Source organism: Dermatophagoides pteronyssinus, unplaced genomic scaffold (assembly GCF_027571235.1).
Source record: "Dermatophagoides pteronyssinus isolate colony J.1.1.1.1 unplaced genomic scaffold, Derpt_VIB-CSIC_2022.12 sq0002, whole genome shotgun sequence".
In the NCBI taxonomy this organism is placed as follows: Eukaryota; Metazoa; Arthropoda; class Arachnida; order Sarcoptiformes; family Pyroglyphidae; genus Dermatophagoides; species Dermatophagoides pteronyssinus.
Window position 1 is genome coordinate 2,883,536 of NW_027461526.1, and position 19,907 is coordinate 2,903,442.

The 19,907-nt window shown below is 26.6% G+C and overlaps 2 protein-coding genes and 1 long non-coding RNA gene across 4 annotated transcripts; 1 reads left to right on the forward strand and 2 right to left on the reverse strand.

The window, feature by feature from the left end:
* The first annotated feature begins 387 nt into the window (after positions 1-387).
* LOC113790343 (RYamide receptor-like) lies at positions 388-18,309 on the forward strand. Of its 2 annotated transcripts, none has more exons than XM_075824478.1 (5): positions 388-1,343; positions 14,069-14,920; positions 17,014-17,392; positions 17,489-17,755; positions 17,832-18,309. In XM_075824478.1, exons 2-5 carry the CDS (start codon positions 14,205-14,207, stop codon positions 18,156-18,158), a joined length of 1,689 nt encoding a protein of 562 aa, XP_075680593.1. In that variant the 5' UTR covers positions 388-1,343; positions 14,069-14,204; the 3' UTR covers positions 18,159-18,309. The 2 variants fall into 2 exon arrangements, with proteins under 2 accessions (XP_075680593.1, XP_075680592.1); XM_075824477.1 differs by lacking the exon at positions 388-1,343 and adding an exon at positions 9,224-9,488.
* LOC142646215 (uncharacterized) lies at positions 3,789-5,372 on the reverse strand. Its single transcript, XR_012847189.1, has 3 exons — positions 5,142-5,372; positions 4,180-5,080; positions 3,789-4,109 (listed from the first exon to the last, which is right to left on the reverse strand). It is a non-coding gene; the product is annotated as an uncharacterized LOC142646215 (long non-coding RNA).
* On the reverse strand, positions 18,238-19,883 carry LOC113792292 (WD repeat-containing protein 46). Its single transcript, XM_027342210.2, has one exon. The coding sequence runs from the start codon at positions 19,777-19,779 to the stop codon at positions 18,328-18,330; it is 1,452 nt and encodes a 483-aa protein (XP_027198011.2). The 5' UTR covers positions 19,780-19,883; the 3' UTR covers positions 18,238-18,327.
* Between the last annotated feature and the right edge of the window lie 24 nt (positions 19,884-19,907).

Genomic DNA, 19,907 nt, shown 5'->3' on the forward strand with positions numbered 1-19,907 from the left:
TCAACTTGTCAATTTACGATATAAAAAAAATTCTTCAAAAACAAAAGTCAGAACAATGAATCATTAAACCCTTAGATCGGTAAATTATATTCAAAACATTTGGTTTTTTGATTTGTAGATTTTTGTAAGTTGTTTCCTTATATGTGTGAACCAACCAATTCAGATTAAAACAGTGAATTGTATTTTTAAAAGAAAAAGTTAATTATTCCATTAGTTGATAATAAAGATTTAGTAATAGATTATCAAAACTCGTAAACGTATTTGTAACCATACATTGGATAAGTAAATTTGATTAATTCTATCTAAAAAAATAACTGAAGAGTCTGCGCAAATCTCTTACGCATTAGATCCGTTTTTTCTTCCTCTTTGATTTTTATATAAAGGATTCTTTACATATTTGTATTATTGGATCATTCGCATTCGTGTTTTTGTGTGTGTGTATCAGTTTGAATCCAAAAATCCAAATGTGGTTTTAAATAAAAACATTTATCGTTTGAGAAAAAAATTTGTTTTTTGCCTGGACAAAAAAAATTCATTATTCTTTCATCAACAATCAATTAATGAAAATTTTTGCAAATTGAATCAATGTTATCAATGTAACAATGTAAAAAATGATGATGATAATTATGGAAAAATAATAATGAACAATTCAAAAACATCGAATTGAAAATTTGTTTTCCCCATTCAAAAGCAAACAATAATTAATTTCAAAATCATTATTTTAATGGGTTTTTAGAATTGATTTTTTTGTTTTGTTTTGTTTGAAAAATTAAATTTTTATTCAATGTATCTACTTTATCATCATTTGTCTCTTGTGTTCGTGATATTTTGTCTTTTTTTAATTGTTTGTTGTTGTTGTACCCAGAATGTAAAAGAAAAATGTTCATTTTTTGGTCGTCTTCAAAATCAAATAGTTCTTCTCTCATGATTTAGGAGGTTCCATTTCTGGTAAATTCATTTTATTTTCCACATTTTTTGATCAAATCATCAAGCATCATCAGATTGATTTATTTTCTTCAAACATGAATTTTTTCCCTTATTTTTATCAAATAATTTTGTCTATCAATTGAAACAGAAAATTGGTGGGAATTTTTTTTCGCTTTTCCTTTTGAAAATATTGATGTTTTTGATCTACGATGACGATGATGAATCAATCTTTTCAAATTCGACTTTTCAACAATAGATTCAGCATTTTTATTTAACTTTAAGCGAAAATATTTCTATTCATCAATAATGATTTGTGTGGGTGTTTTGTCATAAACTTTTTAATCATTCTTGAGTGTTTGTGTTTGTTGCATGAATATATCAATTCTTTGTACAATTTTTTTCTCCATTTAATTGGGGTAAGTGATACTTGAGAATTTTTTTTTCGCTTCGTTGTCTTTATTTACACTGAACTCTTATTTCTCAGAACAATTATCTTTTATGCTCCAAAAACTACCACTATCATTGCGCTAAAATGACATTTTCTAATAGCTTTAGGGTAAAGAAAACTGATGCAATAAGAAATTCTTTGATTCTTTGTCATCATCATCACCATCATCATTGTCTGTTATAAGTAATTTTATAAATTCCCTCAAAATTGATTTTTTTTAAATCTATAATTACATATCATTGCATTACTAGGGAATGGAATAAATGAAAACAATTGACCTATTTTAAGAATATAAGATGAAATCGATAAAACAACAACAACAAAATAGCCATAAGCGATAAAAAAATTTGATTTCAAAATTTTTATCATTTTTCCGTAAACTAATAGTGTCCAGTTGAAGAAAAAAACAAAAATGAAATAAATGAAAATATTTTCAACTTGTTTTCATGTTTTCGGATGGTTTTTTATCCGAAATTAAAAATTAAAATAAAACAGGTAAAGTACAACCCCTAAAGTAAACCATATTGATGTTTTATTCAGACCAAAAAAAAAACAAAAATAACAAAATAAGAATAGTTATGAAGATGCCAAATTTATACAGGAATTGATTGAATTAGCTTGAATTGAATTGAATTCAATGTTTATTTGATAAGATTATTTGATGATAGTTTGCTATCTCTTATATCTCATTGGAAAATGTGGGAAAATTTTGTTTTGTTTTTTTTTGCACACAATATTCTATGCAAGTATAAGGTAAGTAAATGGGCTTTTTTTCGAATGAATGGAAATTTTTAGTCGTTTTCATCTTTATTCATTTCATTCATCCATCTATTTATTCATATGCGGCTAACAACCAAAAAAAACGATTCATTGGAAAATAAAACATTTTTCTTTCTGAAACTAAATTAAATTTTTTGTTATTTCTTCCAAATAATATTCATCATCAATTTGTCTGAATTTAGTGTTTGATATTATTTTGTTGTTGTTTGTTTGTTTTTTGTTGTTGTTGATTATCATTCATTTTTATTTTTGTTCGTTTTGCAGGTTTGATTATTTTTGATTTTCTTTTAGATTTTTTTTTGTTTGTTTACAATTGTGTGTGTGGGTGGTGATGTATGTAGAATGTCATTCATTCGTTAGAAAGAATTCATGATGATCCGCATAAAGACGTAAAGAATTTTCATCATAATTATGCCAAAAACACACATGCGAAAACAAAAATGAATGTTGAATAAAACTTTGATGTTTAATAGAATTGAACAACAACAAAAACATATTTTATCATAAATATGAATATGAAGAATCAAAAAAAAAGAAAAGAAAAATGGAAGCAAATCTTTTAAAATTCTAAGAGTTAAAAAAATTGTTTAAAAGAAAGAAAAATTTTTTTTATTGATATTTTTTTCATCATACTGATTCTATTATTAATCACAATTTTTTCTTCTTTTCTTCCCGCCCACCATAAAAGTTTTGGTTCCATAATTTTTTCAGGAAAAAAAATCAAATTTTTTCACAATTTTTATTGTTGTTTTTTTGTTTTTGTTTGTATAATAATGGTGAATGCCATCTTATTTTCAAAGATAAATTGAGCAAAAAGAAGAAACAAACAGAAAAAAAATGTTCAACTTTATTACATTTGGCCAATATTCTTTTCACCATATTCCTACAATTTATTATGAAAAAATTTAATTTTTGTTGTTGTTGTTGTTCAAATATATTTGTCATCGTTTAACACAAACATAACCGTCTGTGTTTACTTGGAAATGAAAATCTAATCATTATTTTCTTGTTCATTCATTCATTTAAATTCAGTTTTTTCCATTTTTCAAGATTTTCAAAAATTTTTTTGCACCTAATCTAATGATTGGATCCAAATATATTCTATGTAAAGAAAAACTTTTTTTTAGCCAATTTTTTTGTTTTATCTAAATTAAAGTTGACATTTTATTCTAATTTATGGCCTCTTTTCGACTGTTTTTTTTCATCCATTTTTGTTTTTGTTTTTTTTTCAACGAAAATCGGATGGAATATCGTAATCTTGTAATTTACTATGTAATTGGCCCTATTTTTTTGTTGTTTTTCATAATATATGCAAAACAGTAATGTTTGTCAAATTGATAAACATCATCACTAATGAACATTATATTCTCATTAATGAATGTTATGAAAATAGATAATTTAGATTCAATTTCTAAAACCGGTCATCATTAATGTTCATTTTGAGAAGAGGAAAACGATGTGATAATGATAATGATTAGATTCTGATATTCTGTTTTTTTAATCACTGTAGGCTATTTTTGATATTTATTTTGAATGAATAAAATCGTTGAACAAATATTTTGTTATTTTAAACGAATAAGAAAAAAAAATCCTATTGAAATATCATTCTTTACACATTACTTATATGTATAGAGAGAGAGAGAGAGAGATGTTCAGTTTATCATTTTTTTCAACCATTCATTGTAGGATTATATTTTGTAAAAGAAACATGGAAAAAAGTTTGAGTGAAATGATTTTCTTTTCGTGTTTAGAAATTCAATACACACACAAACTGTTTATACTCTTCATTTTTTTTCATATAATATCCAATATCTTTCATCATCTATCTCTCTTGTTTTCCAATCAATTTCGATCATACAGATTGTTATTCTTTTTTTTGCTTGTTTAGTCTATTATTTTTTATAAATGTGTGTGTTTGTGCGTTTCATTTGTGGATCACACAATGTTTTTTCTACTATGTAAGATATTTATTGATTGAATGAATGAAATCTATCTTAAAATAAAAAAAAAGTCTTAGCACTAACGTTGTGAAGAAAGCCATCGTTTTGTTTTGTTTTTTCATACATATTTATTTCATGAATCTTATTCTTCCTTTTTCTCCCATCATTGTTCAGGTGATCATCGAAAAAAAGCAGAAATATAAACAAACAGTATTCGCATTATTACAAACATCAGCATAATATTTGCTTTTTTCTTTGTTTGTTTATTCACTCTTCAAATAGAAAAGAAATTTTCTTTGGTAAATAATTTTTCATTCCAAAAAAAATTCCTACCGGTTGTGACCCATGACTATTACTATGAAATTCAGTTTGATGTTCTGTTTTTCATTATGTTTCTATTCTAAACCATTATTTCATTATTTAAATTCATAAATTCATGATTTTGTTCTGAATTTAGTCAATTTTTTGAAAAAAATCAATTCATGTAGATTCTTTATATTCATTAAAATGTCTAATAAGAAACGATGTTGTTGTTGTTGTCTGAGTGTGTGTGGATGTTTTTGTTGCATTTCGTATCATTTCAACTAAGTAATCACACTATTCGTATGTTGGCATCAAGCAGCCAAACAACATCAGTCGCTATCATAAGTTTTTTTTATTGATGCCTTTTTATTATTATTGTTCTAACGAATTTGTCACTTTAAAAACTTTCTTTTATCCATTCTTTTTTCGTTGAAAATAGACTAGAGAAAATTGTTTTTATTAGCATCTTAAACGTTTATCTCCTTTTCTTATACTCTCTTTTTTTTCCAGATTCGTGAATTGAATTTCGAAGGATTCGTTAAGTTGATATGTCAATTTGATTTCGTTTTCGAATCCATCTTCTTCGATTTTTTCTATCTCGGGCCAATCACAATGTATTTTAATGAATATTCGTAAATTATTTTCGAAATAAATCAAGTCAATTTTCTTACAATATTGATGACTAAAGAAATATAAAAACGAAACGAATAAAAAGTCGGAAATTGAATATCGTTTTTACTTACTGTTGTTTAATGTTGTCATCTTTTTTGCCATAAAATCTTTTTAATAATCTTTTTTCTTTACTTTCATAATAATGATTATTAATGATAATACGGTTGAGTTGGCATATATGATTATTAGCAATAAAAAGAAAAATTCAAAATCACAATATTTTTTTTACAATAATTTCAATATACATCATTAAGTTATTCATTGAATTTTTAAGGTTCTTTTATCTCATATATTTGCTTACCTTCTATGACCAACGGGATTTATTTTATTCAAAAATTTGACAATTTTTTTCAAGATGAATTTCAATTTCAATTTTTCTTTCATTTGCCTTTTTTTTTTTTTGTTTGAAAAAATTGGCTATTTTGTTGAAACCTTTTTATTCGGTAAAAATTTCGGCCACAAAAGAAAAGAATATATTCATATATGAAAATCTTATTCAGACTCTTTTAGATTAGTTTTTTTTGAAAAATCTTTCTATCTCCATTTTTTTTACTATCTTCAAAATTTCGAACAATGAAAAACAAAAGATGAATAAAAATTTAAATTTTTTTCTGTGAAAATTCAAAATGTGAAATTTTGAATTTGTTAAATTTGAAGATTTTTTCAATTTGATTTTTTTTGCTCAATTCAATCGCGATTCATTCGATTTAATTTGATTAAAATTGTTTGTTTCGAGTAAAAAATTGTCAAAATTCATTCAATTTTTAATAAATAATCTATTTTATGAAAAAATATTTAAGACCATTGTTGTTTCCATTACAACAATGTCATCAAGTTTCCGGTTATTTAAAATTTAAAATAAAAAAAAATTTTACAATTCAATTCTGTTCAATGTGGTTGGTATCATGTTTAAAATGATTAGTTTTTGTGAGAAAAAAAAACCATTTCGAAAAATTCATACAATCCTTGATGGATTCTGATTAAACCATTTGGAAAATTTTATAGAATAGCTTGAATTTTTCTGTCCTATTTCCTCGAATTAATGACATTGATGATGATGATCATGATGATGGCAATCGATATTGAATATTTTTACTGTTTGAACCAAAGTTTTCAACAATAACAGCGACAAAAAAAGATATTTTCAACGATATTATTCATGTGCCTTATATAACAAATAATATCAATTCAATGGACTGTAAACAGCGAAATCGGCAATTTTTTTTCTCACCCTTTATTATTCAATGAATATTTTAATGAAAATTTTTTTTCTCTCGAATTTCAATCATCCGGTATTATGTGGAAAAAAGTCATACGCCATATTTACCATAGGAAATCACACTGCCATTTAATCTATTTTTTTGAGACTAAAGATGGTTTCTAATTTTTTTCTTCCACTTTTACTTTTATGATTTTTATTATTGTATTTTTTTGGAAAATGATTTTGGCAATTGAAAATAAAATAAAAACTTGCAAAACGGTCTTTTCAAATTCTGATTCCTACAGTTTCTAGTGGCTATTCATTTTCATTACATTCGACAATAATCTGCTGACATGATAAATTCCACAGATAAGAGATGAAACAATGAAAATTTATTTCAAGACAAAAAAAAATCATTTTTTCATTCTTCTCGTTGACACGCCTATGCATTATGCTTTAGCCAAAACACCAATAAAAAATGTTGCTAAATTTTCGTCCACTTTTGATTAGACAGCATTTAAATATAAAAAATTGGAATATTTCTGTGAAAAGTAATTATTATTTTGATTATCCACTATTGTTTGTATCTTATTCATAGTCCATTCAATCATTTTCGTAGGATTTTTTTTTAATAATTCCTATTTCTTTTTTGCGTGTTCATCATTTTATCTTATTATCACTCAGTTTCTTTATTCCAAAATCAATTCAATTCCGTAAAATGTTCATATACGAATTGAGCATAAAGGTGATGATTGAATAAGGAATGTATAATGATTTATGTATGTGAATATAAGTGAAAGAATCAAAGATGCGTGACTATTCTATTTATTTGGTTATTTTGATAAATATTTAAAAAAGTAAAATATATTCATTTAGATTCATTTTTTTCGTTCATAATCAAAATCTAAAAGAAATGTTGATGACGTACAAATTTTTTTTTTTTGCATTTAATATCAATCATTATCGATCGATTCTTCGTCTGTCAATAATGTTTGTTGATGAGTGAATTGTATTTTATCTCTATAAATATTCAAATAAATGAAACAAATTTGATCTATATGTTTTTTGTGTCTGTCAATACATTTATTTGCATAATGAATTTCTTCTAATTGTAGGATTTTACATTGAATTTTACCATTTATGTCTTTATTCGTGTTTTTTTGTTGCTTCTTGATTCGAACGATGATTGAATCAATAACATTAAAGAAATCGATTCAATCAAATATATTTCGATAAGTTCTATTTATCATTCATTTTTTGCCTTCTACGATTGTTGACAAAATATTCTTAATAGAATTGAATTTTTCTTTCGGTCATTTTGCACAATTTTGTATGTATGTGAAGAGAATAAAGTTTTACAAAATATTTTTTACAATTGAGTAATCGATGTATTGATGTGTTTCAAATCTTTCTCTACAATTCCAAGGGAATTTAAGTATTCAACATTTCATGTTTATTTTCGAAACTTTGTCATTATCTGAATTTTTCATTCATTCATTCATATTACTTTTTTTCAATTTTTTAAATGGATCGATCAAATGTGTCAGACAAAATAAAGTATTGTCTGCAATGTCCAGTCTGTTTGATTTTAGTTGTTCCATTTAAAAATCATTATCATCATAATAAGTGTGAATTAATCAACAACAAAAAAAAGTGTTTAGTTTGCTAATATATAGTGAATAATAAAATCATCAATCAAACGGATAAAGGATAACAACGACAAAAACAACAAAACAAATGTTTTTTTTATTGATTACCAAAAAGTTATATCAAAAAAAAGAAGAAAAACTACTATTTTATGCAATCAATCGTCTGTGAAAGAAATGGAAACAAATTTTTTTTTTTTGTTGTAGATCAACATTGTACCTTTTTGTTAGAATTCGTTAAGTTTAAATAGAAAATCATATATTTTTATGTAATATTTGATTACCATAGTGAAATAAACAAAACTTCATTTGATTTGGATACATCAATTTTTAATTTTTTTTCCAATTTTAGTTTTGTCATAAAAAAACTTGATTTATTCGAAAGAAATGTCAGTGGAAAAAAAAGAATAAATGAAAACTTTACTCGTCTTTTGTTGTTTCTAAAAATTAAATTTATTATATATAACAAACATTATTTGGATTCATTTTTTAAAACCAAAAGTCGTCTGGTTTTATTTGGTTCATTTGATTCATTGTTTTTTATGGTTAAAACAACAACAGCAAAAACAATATTCGGTTCGGTTCGGTTACTCAGTGACAAGTAATACAACAACAACAACATTAAAATGTTTTTAATCATAAATAAAAATCGAAATCTGTCCAATATGATGTTTATTTGGTATCAAATTTGTGAGGATTATAATTTCATGAAACCAAAACAAAACAAAAAACAGAATTCTGAAAAAATAAATTTGAGATTCGTCTCATGTTTTTTAATTTTTATTGTTTTTTCCCTCTATTTTAAAAGTTTGTGGGAAAAATTTCAAATTTGATCCAAAGTTTTCCGTTTTTTTATTCTACCACGGAAATAACAAACATTGACTTTAAGGCATTATTATCATCATTATCAGTATCATCAATAGCTATCATATAATAACATCTAATTCAGTTGTTTAATATAATGATAATAATGATTATTATTATTTCAATTGACTTCTAGTGAATTAAATGAAATGAAAATAGAAAAAATACGTTAGGTTAATTGACATTCAAAAAAATGATCATGATGATGATGATAGCTATATGAAAGAGTAGTAGAATAATCATTTCAATATAATAGAGTATTTTAAGTGATGCAATTTTTCATTAAAATATATGATGAAAAGAAGCGAAACTTTAGAATAAACATTTTATTTCCCCCCTATAATGACATATAATTGTACTGCCACACAATTTACTCATTATTATCATCATCATCATCATCATTATCATCATTTATTACTTAACATCCAATCGATATTAATACAATGAAATGACGATGATGATTTAAACTAAAGTTTCAAATTACGAATCTTTTTGCCAAGTTTTTTTTTCTCCGATACCAAAAAAAAACTACTACATATTTGCAATGGATTAGAAATGTTTTTTGTTGTTTCTTAAACCTTCTCCTCCCACACCATCGCACACACACACACACACACAAACGCTCTGGTTAAAACAAAAACTAATTAATTTCCGGACCGTTTGTTCATATGACCATATTGCACCATCTAATAACCACACTGTTTCCGGTATTTATTTTATTACAATCTTTGTCCATGTTTTTATTTTATTTTGGTGAAGAATATTTATTATTTCGTCCACATCATGAATGTTTGCAAATAATACAATAATTCACTAATCACATCATGAATGAATGTTTTATTTGTCCATCATGTAAGTAAAATGTGCTGGACAAATGCAGAAAAGAAATGAAATGAAATGATTCACTTTTTTCCCGGTTTGTTATTCAGTCAGACAATCAAATATTTTTTGTTTTTTTTTTGTCATTGATTCTTCAATTTAGGAACAATGATGAAAAACAAACAGCAAAAAATTTGATCAAATTGATTTTTTTTCTATGTTTATGTTTCTTCTTGTTTTTGTTTTTGCTCACCAAATCAAAAATTCAATTAAATATCGATGCTACTGAATTTGTTTTCTTTTAGATAAAACAGAAAGAAACTTTTTATATATTCTGTAAGGTATATTTGATATAGAATTTGACTTTTGCTTCAATGATTGTCTTTAAATTATTTTTTCCTGCATTTGAAACAGATAAACAATTCATATATTAAAGAAGATCAAATGATGATAGCAAAGAAAAAATTTGCATTCATCTTTATCATCATGGATAATCGGATTTTCTTGAATTTCATTATTCATTTATTAGTTCGAATTGAGTTATATCTTAAATTTCGTATCTTTTTTTGAATGAAATTCGGTTCTCTTTTCTTTTTTATTTTTAAATTTTCATTTTGTTTTCATTTTCTTCTGAATTGAAAATAATGTAAATTGAAACAGAAAGGAAACAGAAAAAAAAATAATATAAGAAACGAGACAGAAAACCTTTTCTTTAATATAAACAAATATTTTTTTTATTTATTTTTTTTTTTTTTGATAAATGGAAAATTCCTTGCAAAACAAAACGAAAAAAAAAATATCCGTGACAATACAATCATATATTTCAGTTCATAGCTAGAAAAAAAAACAATAGGAATGAAAAAACATTCAAACAAGATTGAATTGAATAAACAATGATGATGTTTTACAATCAAAATTAAAAATAAACATAAACATAAAATTTGATTTTACTTATTTCACTGAATCTTTTCTTTCATTCTGGCTATCTATTCAGACGGTTGTTTATTAATTGTTTTGCTTTGTTTGTTTTGTTTTTTCATTTCAAACATTTTTTTCCTTCTAAATAAAATAAATTAACTTAATAAGGAATTGAATGATAAATGATAATGTTATTCCATCAAAATTCGATGAATATAATATGAAGAATATTCTTGTTTGTTTGTAATCATTCATTAATGTTATAAAATTGAGACTAACATTTTGTTTTTTTTACTTCAGATTTGTTCATGTTATTGTTGTTTCATTTTCTGCAATCATCGATCGAATTGATTGATTATCTGTTTGTTTGTGTGTACACTTAATGATCTCAAGGCCTAAGAAATTCCAAATAAACAAATTGTTCCAAGTTTTTCTCCATCTTTTTTTGCCATCGTTTGTTACCATAAAAGTTTGTGGAATGAAAATTTCGATTTGGTTCTCTCTCTCTCTTGTTCCAAGAATTTCCAGTATGTACAACTCTTTAGCTGATTTAGGCTTCGATAGTTTATTTAATTAATGACCATTTATATGGATTAATTTTGATTATCCAAAATCTGACATAAGATGAAGAAAAAAACATGCGCTTTTTGTTTGTTTTTTTCATTATCGAATGTTTAATCTAATATTATCATCATTATCATTGGATAATCAGTAAAAGTAAAAAAAACTACTTTCAAAGAAATTACTTTTCTCAGTTCAAAATTTTTTTTTTAATTTCAACTTATAGAAAAAGGATACTCAAACCAAACATTTAATTTCGATGAATCAGAAGAAAAAAAATTCAAATACAAAAAAATAAAAAGAATGCAATGCAGTGAAGTGATCAGTCGTTTTTTGTTGTTGCTGATGCTATTGTCCAAACATATGAACATCATGATGAACATACCACATACACATCAGCAAACCAACAACTTTACAGTAGTTTTGAATTCTGAAAACGAATATAGGATCTGTTTGTGTGTTTCTAAATAGCTTCGATAAAAAAACCTAATTCAAAATGATAGACACGTATTGGAATTTTTCTTTTTCTTTTTCTATTCAAGTGATTCCGAAAAAATGTCAAGTATTTTTTCAGTGATTTTTCTATTTCTTGTTTTTTTTTGTGGATTTCTTTTCATTGATTCTAACAATGACGATAGTCAATTCTTGACTCGATTCTTGAATTGATATTTATATGAACAACAACAACAACAAAAAGGATGAAAAATCCATTATTAGATAATGGGATTTTTTCCATTTTCTTCGTTTCACCTCTAAATATTGCAGCATTGATCGAATGAATCGATTTGGGATCATTGAAAGGGCCTTGAGGCTTTCAATATTGATAATAGAAATAGTTTTGCATGGTCAATTTTCAATTTAGTTATAAAGTTAGATCGATGATTTGTATATTTCAATCAATATGTTCATCTCTTTTCGAAGTTGCAAATGTTTCAAACATGATTTTAGATGATTATTATGAGTTTTTTTAGATTGGTTGGTCAACAATAAAATGTTGTTCATGTTTTTATTATGTTAAAAATTGTTGTTATCAGAATTTCATTTGTCATTTTTTCTAAATGTTTTCTACAACATTTTATTCATAAAATTTTGTTTATTCAGTCTTTTTCACACAAAAAACAACAACAACATTGTTAGTATTTGATAAGTGTTTCTGAATGATTCTTACACTCATCAACAGCCATCTGGGAATTGGTTCTTTATGTTTTTTATTGTGTGTGTGTGACAGAAAATTGATTCTCATTGGCGAAACTTGAATCCTTATAACCAAAAAGAAAATTATCCGATCATTTACTATGAGGCTTATTATCATCATGATGTTGACATCGACAACTTTTTTTCCTCATTCTTTCCCAAATATTCTGATGGTTTTATGTGTGGTTTGTCAATTCGGATGAATAAATGCATTCTATAATTATGAATTCTAAAGAATCACAGAATCGGAGATTTTATTTGCATACTAAAATATTATAACTTTATCATTTCATGTCATATGATTAATATTAATTATTTATTTATTATAAGAAGAAAATGAAAACAGAATCAAATCAAAAAAATTCAGCTAATCCTTTTTTTCTCAAAAAACTGAATTTACTTGATCATTCTATTCTTTGTTGAATGATTATCACTTGTTTCAACAACAACAAAAAAAATCTACTCAATCAGGCAATACAATCATTGATGCATACACATCCTCATCCACACACTCAATCAAACAAACATAGTACAAACAAATTCTTTTATGTTTATGTAATTTGACCCATAGAAACAATTCGAAAATCCTATCGTCTAGAATGTTTTCATCGGAAATGTTTCAGATCCAAATTCATTCAATAAGCATAAATTCTTTGTATATTTTATGTTCATATTGAATTTTCATTGAAAAAAAATTGATTTTGATTTTATTTTCAGTTTGTTTCATCAAACTTCTATAATATTTAGAAAATGTAATCAAATAGCTTGTAAATATTTACATTGTTTTTTATTCAGACAATTTTTTTCACGAATAAATCCTGAGACAAAAAATTCGATGACAATGAATGATGATGTGGATCAAATTTCTTTCAAATATATTACATTCCTTGAATATTGGCAAAAAAACTTGAGACAAATTTTTTACATTAACACATTTTGTCTGGTCTGTCATTTGGATTGGTACAAGCTTGATTGTCCATCTAATCAAAAGAAAAAAACAGAACAAAATCAAAATCAAAATGTTCAAGGAAATCAGAATTTAGTTGTTATTAGTAATCTGATAAATAGATAGATAGATCATAACCATCAATTCTATTATATAAAATATAAAGTTGATTTTATCAGAAATCAGAAAAAAACAAACAGACAAACAAATTTCCGTTGAATATCGATCTGAAATTTGTGGTTATTCATTGTATGTTTAGGATTCTTTGTCGTTTTTTCCCTCCGATTGATTGGTGAATCCTTTCATTCTTTTACATATCTGTGCGATCAATCTATCGATCTATTGATATTGAATAGTAAAGAACCAAAAATGTTATTTCGAATTGTTTCATCAGTTCAACTATCGAAAATTGTCCAAATTTTTATCGATTGATTATCGACAACGACAATTTTTCCTTTTTTGACCATTTTTTTAACGAATATCATATTCATTCTTTTTTTATGGTATGGTATTTGTTATATATTTGATTTTCTTCCTTATTTTATTTGATTATACCGAATCAATTGAATTGAATTTTTTTGGTTCTTATTCCTTTTCCCATATAATTTATTATAACGATGGTATTTATGTTGTCGTTGTTCTCATTGTCGTTTGTGGTTTCCATTTTCCATTCAAACAGATAAAAAAATGAAATGAATGTAAAAACGGTCATCTTTTGAATTAAACAATATGAATGATTGCAATGAATTCTTTTTTGTTTTGTTTTTGTTTCATGCATTCATAGTTTATCGATTCTCATTGCATACTTTTTGTTTTTATTTTATTCCACTTTATTTATTTTTTCTATAGAATATCATTTATAGCGAATCAATCGACTGAATTGGAAAATCCGAAATTCAATGTTTTTTGTTTTTCAAAAGAATCTGGAAAATAATAATCATAGATAATTTTCTTTCAACATTTAATTTTCCATAACACAGAATAAATGGCAAATAATCTGTCTTTATTGTTATTGCTAGTTCCTACAGTAATGATATCAACTTTAGTCCACCATCAATCACATTATTCATCCAATGATGATGAATTGAACGTCAGGATATCATCGATCAGAACTGCCAATCCTCATTATCATCATAATCATCATGATCAGATAATGCCATTATATTTTGCAGTAACAAATCTAAATGAATCTACATTATTGTCCAGTTTTATGAATCAAAATTCGACCAACATTAAAAAATTTATGAATCTTGTCAACAATGATGAGATTTCATTTGCATCATATCCGGAAAGACAGATATCGGCAACCGGAATTCATAGTGGCGGCAGCATCACCAATATTGGCGATGATGGTAATGATCAATTTCGTCGAATCGATCGACTAGTTGAAATGTCATATACATTTCGTTCAGTTATGGTTGTCATTTATATGTTGACTGCTTTCGTTGCCTTTATAGCCAACATAGTGGCAATATTAATTTTAAATTATAGTCGACGTACTAGCCGTCAATTGAATTTATTCTTATCGAATCTTGGCTTCAGTGATATTATATTTGCCATATTCAACATACCATTCACATATATTACATTAATTTATAATACATGGTGGTTACCTGAATTTCTTTGTCCATTAACCAGTTTTGTTCAGGTATTGGCACCAACTGTTGCATTCTATACACTCATCGCTATTGGTATTGGTCGGTAAGTGAAATCATTAATTCTATTCATTATGATCAATTCAAATGCATTCAAATGGTTTATTATCAGTAACAAGGAAGGTTTTTCTTCAAGTTTTTTGTTTTTTTATTCGCGTGAAAAAAAACTTATTTATTTATATGAAGAAGAAAAAAAACTATCTAACAATCATATCATTGTTGATAATTTTCTAGTGAAATATTTCATCATTCATGAATGTTCAGTATGAAATGTCAACATTTTTGACAATCAAAAAAATCAACGGATTTCTTTCGACAGAATAAGAAAAATAAATAAATAAATATTTGATGTGATTTCGTTTGAATTCCCCATTTTCATTCATAATTCACTGTTCTGATCTCTTCATCTCTCTCTCTCTCTCCCATCAGTGGGTTGGTATATTTTCAAAGAAAATCGTGTGCACTTTTTATTATTGGCACACATTTTACCAATTTCATCGATAAATGAATAAAATTTATGACATATAGATTATATTTAAATCTAATTTTTTTTATCTCAATCCTGATTGTTTTTTGTTATTTTTTATTATTATTACTGAATCCATTTCATGAATTCATAAATGAAATAAAAAAAAATCCTATTCTTTTGAATCCGAAACAGCAAACTTCAATGTTCCGATAACCGAACACAATTCAACCATATCCTGTAAAGAATCTTTGTTTGATTTATTCATAATCGAAATCAATTTCATTCTTCTTTGTATTCACATCCCGTGTGTGTGTGTGTGCATGTGTTTCACTTCATTTCCATTTTTTATGTGTGGGTATGAATGATGCAAATCAACGAAAAAAAACCAAAACCAAAAAATAAATAAAAAATTGTGGGTGTATCCGATTATTGTTTTTAAAAAATTCAATTTGTTATTAATGTTTGTTGTTTTTTCTCCTTGGTTGAACGTTGTTTGATTCGAATTTCATTTGAACCCCAAAAAAAAATAAATAAAAAAAATCACGAAAAAAGCATTCTTCATCCGATTATCGTTTGTCTCGTGTATTATCATTAAATGATAGGATTTTGTTTTTGATTTTGCTTTCGCATTGCTGAATGCTTTTGATGATGTCCATTTACAGCACCAAAAAAAAATTGTCTGCCTTTTGTTTGCAATTAAATTTATCTGAAAATTTTATTTTATTTTTCGATTTTCTTTTTCTTCGTCTACTATCTTGATTCTAACAATTTTGATCATACATTCTAAGTAAAGTCTATAGTCTGACATTTGCAGACATGCTAAAATAGATGTTTTAGTTTCATTTTATTTGAAAATAAAAAAAACAAAAATCTCATTTTTGCTTCTGGTTATCATAGTTTTTTGCGGATTGTATATGATATAATGATAATGATGATCAATTTTGATCATTTTGCAGATGCACAACAAAAAAAAACTCACGGCAACAAATTTCTCATAATGTTTAAAGCTTTGTTAAATTGAAAATTCTGATAGTCTGGTTATTTGTTTCGTTTAGTTTTTCATCGAAATTCATTTTATTAAGTTATTTTCAGTTCTGAAATGGAAAAACGATTAATGATAATTTAAGGGATGGAAAAATTTGCAACATGATGCAATCTATTTTTTTCTTAATTAATCAATTTTTTTCTTCTTCGTTTTAATCATCATTAATCTGACAAAATTTATGAACAAAAAAACCCGAGTTGATTGATTTCCCATTTTTTTCAGTTGTCAGTATACATTGTATTCCTTTTTTTCAAAAAAAAACAAGTCTAAAACCAAAACAAAGTTTGAAAGTATCATTTTGGTTTTTCATTTTCAATAAAAGAGTTGAATATATTTTTGTGTGTGTATGTAGTAATACGATACGAAAAACTTTGTTTTTTTTGAAGCAATTTTTTTCCCGACCAATATAATCGACTAATCATATTATTTTGCCGAGTAGACATAGATGTAACAGCTGCGACATTTATCTGGCCAATTAATTTGATTAGAATTTTGTTTTGAGATAGAGAGAGAGAGGGAGAGAGGGGGGTATCTGATTCTAAAAAAAGTTATTTTTTCCATTTATGATTCACCGTTTTGTTGTTGTTGTTGATTGTTTTTACTTGTTCATTTTTTTGAAATATAGGTATTACGTCATTGTAACCGGACAAGAATCACTTTTTCTTACAAAATCTAGCCACACCAAATCAGTGATTATATTCATATGGATAATGTCCGGTCTGATTGCATCGCCCATATTAATTGCGACAAAAATTTCACCAGTAATCTATGTAAATGAAACCTATGTAGAATGTACAGAAGATTGGAGTTTTCTTGATCCAACAAATAGTCATTCAATTGGTACGATTTATACGATTATTGTATTCGTCATGACATTCATATTACCGGTGGTTGCATTAACCTATTTGTATGGCCATATTGGTATTATTGTTTATAGGCATAAATTTCCCGAAGGAAATGATAATCGTGTCACAAATCAGAATCTAACTCAAACTAAAGTAAAAGTAAGTCTTATTTTTTTAATTCGAATAAATCGTTGATTTTTTTTGTTTTGTTTGTTTCTCACCAATGTTTAATTATTTATTGCTAATTTTAATCAGGTGCTCAAAATGCTTTTATTGTTGGTGATATCATTCATAATTTGTTGGAGTCCATGTCAAATATTCTATCTAATGCTTTGGATATTTGAAGATATACGTCAAGATCCTAATGCTGTCAATGTTGATAATGATAATGATGTTGCTGCTGTTGGTTCAAGCTATTATTCAATTATCTATTATTCCATATATTTTATTTCACATTGGTTAGCTTGTTCACATACAATTATGAATCCATTCATCTATTGTTTTTGTAGTAATAATTTTCAGGTTTGTGATGATTTTCTAAAGTAAAAAAATTGATAAACTTAATATCAATTAATTATTGATTTTTTTTTAAATCTAGATGACAGATTTGGCAGCCATTATTTGCTGTAAAGTAAATCGTCATGATTCATGGATTAATCGATCACATACGAATACCAACAATGTTATAATCATCAATAACAACAACAACAACAACAACAATAACAATCATAACAATGATAAAAAAATGATAAAATTTTCAACATCATTTAAAAAAACTGATCAACCAAAATGGTGTGTAAAAGATTCACCGACACCACCATTATCACCATCACCAATTCAACCAACAATCAATGATTCGATTATTATGCTCAAATCACAAAACTCTAAAAATAATAACAATAATTTTATGACCTATCAAGTTTGAAAACAAAAAATTGATTTTTTTCAACTTTAAACCCTTTTTTATGTCTTTTTACGATGAAAAAATATCGATTTTACTTCAATTTGTTTTGCGGTTAATTTACATTTTAAAATTATATAATTTAAAAAATCAAAATAAAATGAAATTTTTACAATGTTTTTCTTTGCATTATTCATGACTTTCGATTCGATAGTTTTTGTTGCACAAGGCTTCGTCGTCGTTTTTCTTTACGTGCCGCTTTTGATCGTAATTTCGCTGCCAAATTTTTCTTGCCACGTTTTCGTCGTAATATCGGTTTTTCTGATTGATGATGATCCGTTTTATCATTAATGGAATCTGCTATTGGATTTTCTTCTTCCATGACATCGATCGTTTTATTCATTAATCGATGTTTATTGGATTTTTTCTTTTTTATCTTCATCGTTGATCGCTGTTGAATTTGTAAATCATCACAACGTTTAGCTAGAAAATCCGGATCTAATGTAATCAATTCATGATTGATTTTTTCCAACAATGCCTTTACTTCCATTTCACGACGTTGAGATTTGGTCATATATGGATTTGCTTCTAATGCATCAAAATTCGCTTCACCCGAACCGGGCACCAATATGGATGTGAAACCATCTTGATGACCAATACCAAGTACATCTTCAAAAGGACAAAATTGCAATGATGAAATGACCGATGTTCTTAAATCCATTTGATGTCGCATATATGGCTTATCTGTTTGATCGGAATATCTATTGAAAATTTTCACTTCATTTCCAGAACCAATTGCAAGTAAATTTTTCTGGCTCAAGGTTATGCGAGATGGTGTTGATTGAACTCGAAATGTGTTCATACATTGATAATTACGAATGTCCCATATGCGAACTGATCTATCCGCACCGGTAGTAACCATGAATAGTCCTCGATTATCAATAGCGACATCTAGTACTGCTGAAGGATGACAAAGCAAACGCACCAATGGTTCATTATTATTCGGTGACCATAACCGGACTGTTCCATTTGGATGCCCGGTGAATGTGATTGCATTATTAGGATTATGCGTAAGACAAGTAAGACGTGGGACTTTCATCCGAAAATTTGCCACCAAATTACCAGTGGATACATCTAGCCATGATAGGAATCCATTGTCAGACGCAGCTACCAATAGGAAGTGATAAGGCAAGAAATCTAGCTCATATACACGATATAACCGCTTAAGACAATGAATTTCGGTTCCATTTTCATCATAAACATAAGTCCAATTCGCTTGAGCTACGGCAAACATCGTAGGCATATGTAACCATTTGATGGCGTGAACTGATTCACGAACATTAAATTCACAGCTGAGATTTTTAGAGATCCAATCGAATGCGGCTACATGTCCATTTCGGCCACCAATCAATAGCTGACGCCCGTTTCGAAAATAATCTAATTTATATGGACCTAAATGTGGCAAATGTAGATCAAAATGTTTCGCAGCAGATGTTATATCCACAGATTTCACAATCTCTTTCTGCGTGATTTGATACGTTTGTTCATTTGCATCGTCCGGTTCTAGGTAGCCACCATCTTCAGCACAGAAATACGGTATTTCTTTTTTACCAAACGAAACTTTTTTCAGTTTACGAGTCGACATTTCATCACTTTTACAATATAATTCAAATAAAACAAAACACTATAATCAAAATTCTGGAACACGTGCCAAAATCATGCAACAAAAATATTTCCGGAAAGTTTCCCAACAATATCGAGTTTTGAGAGTTG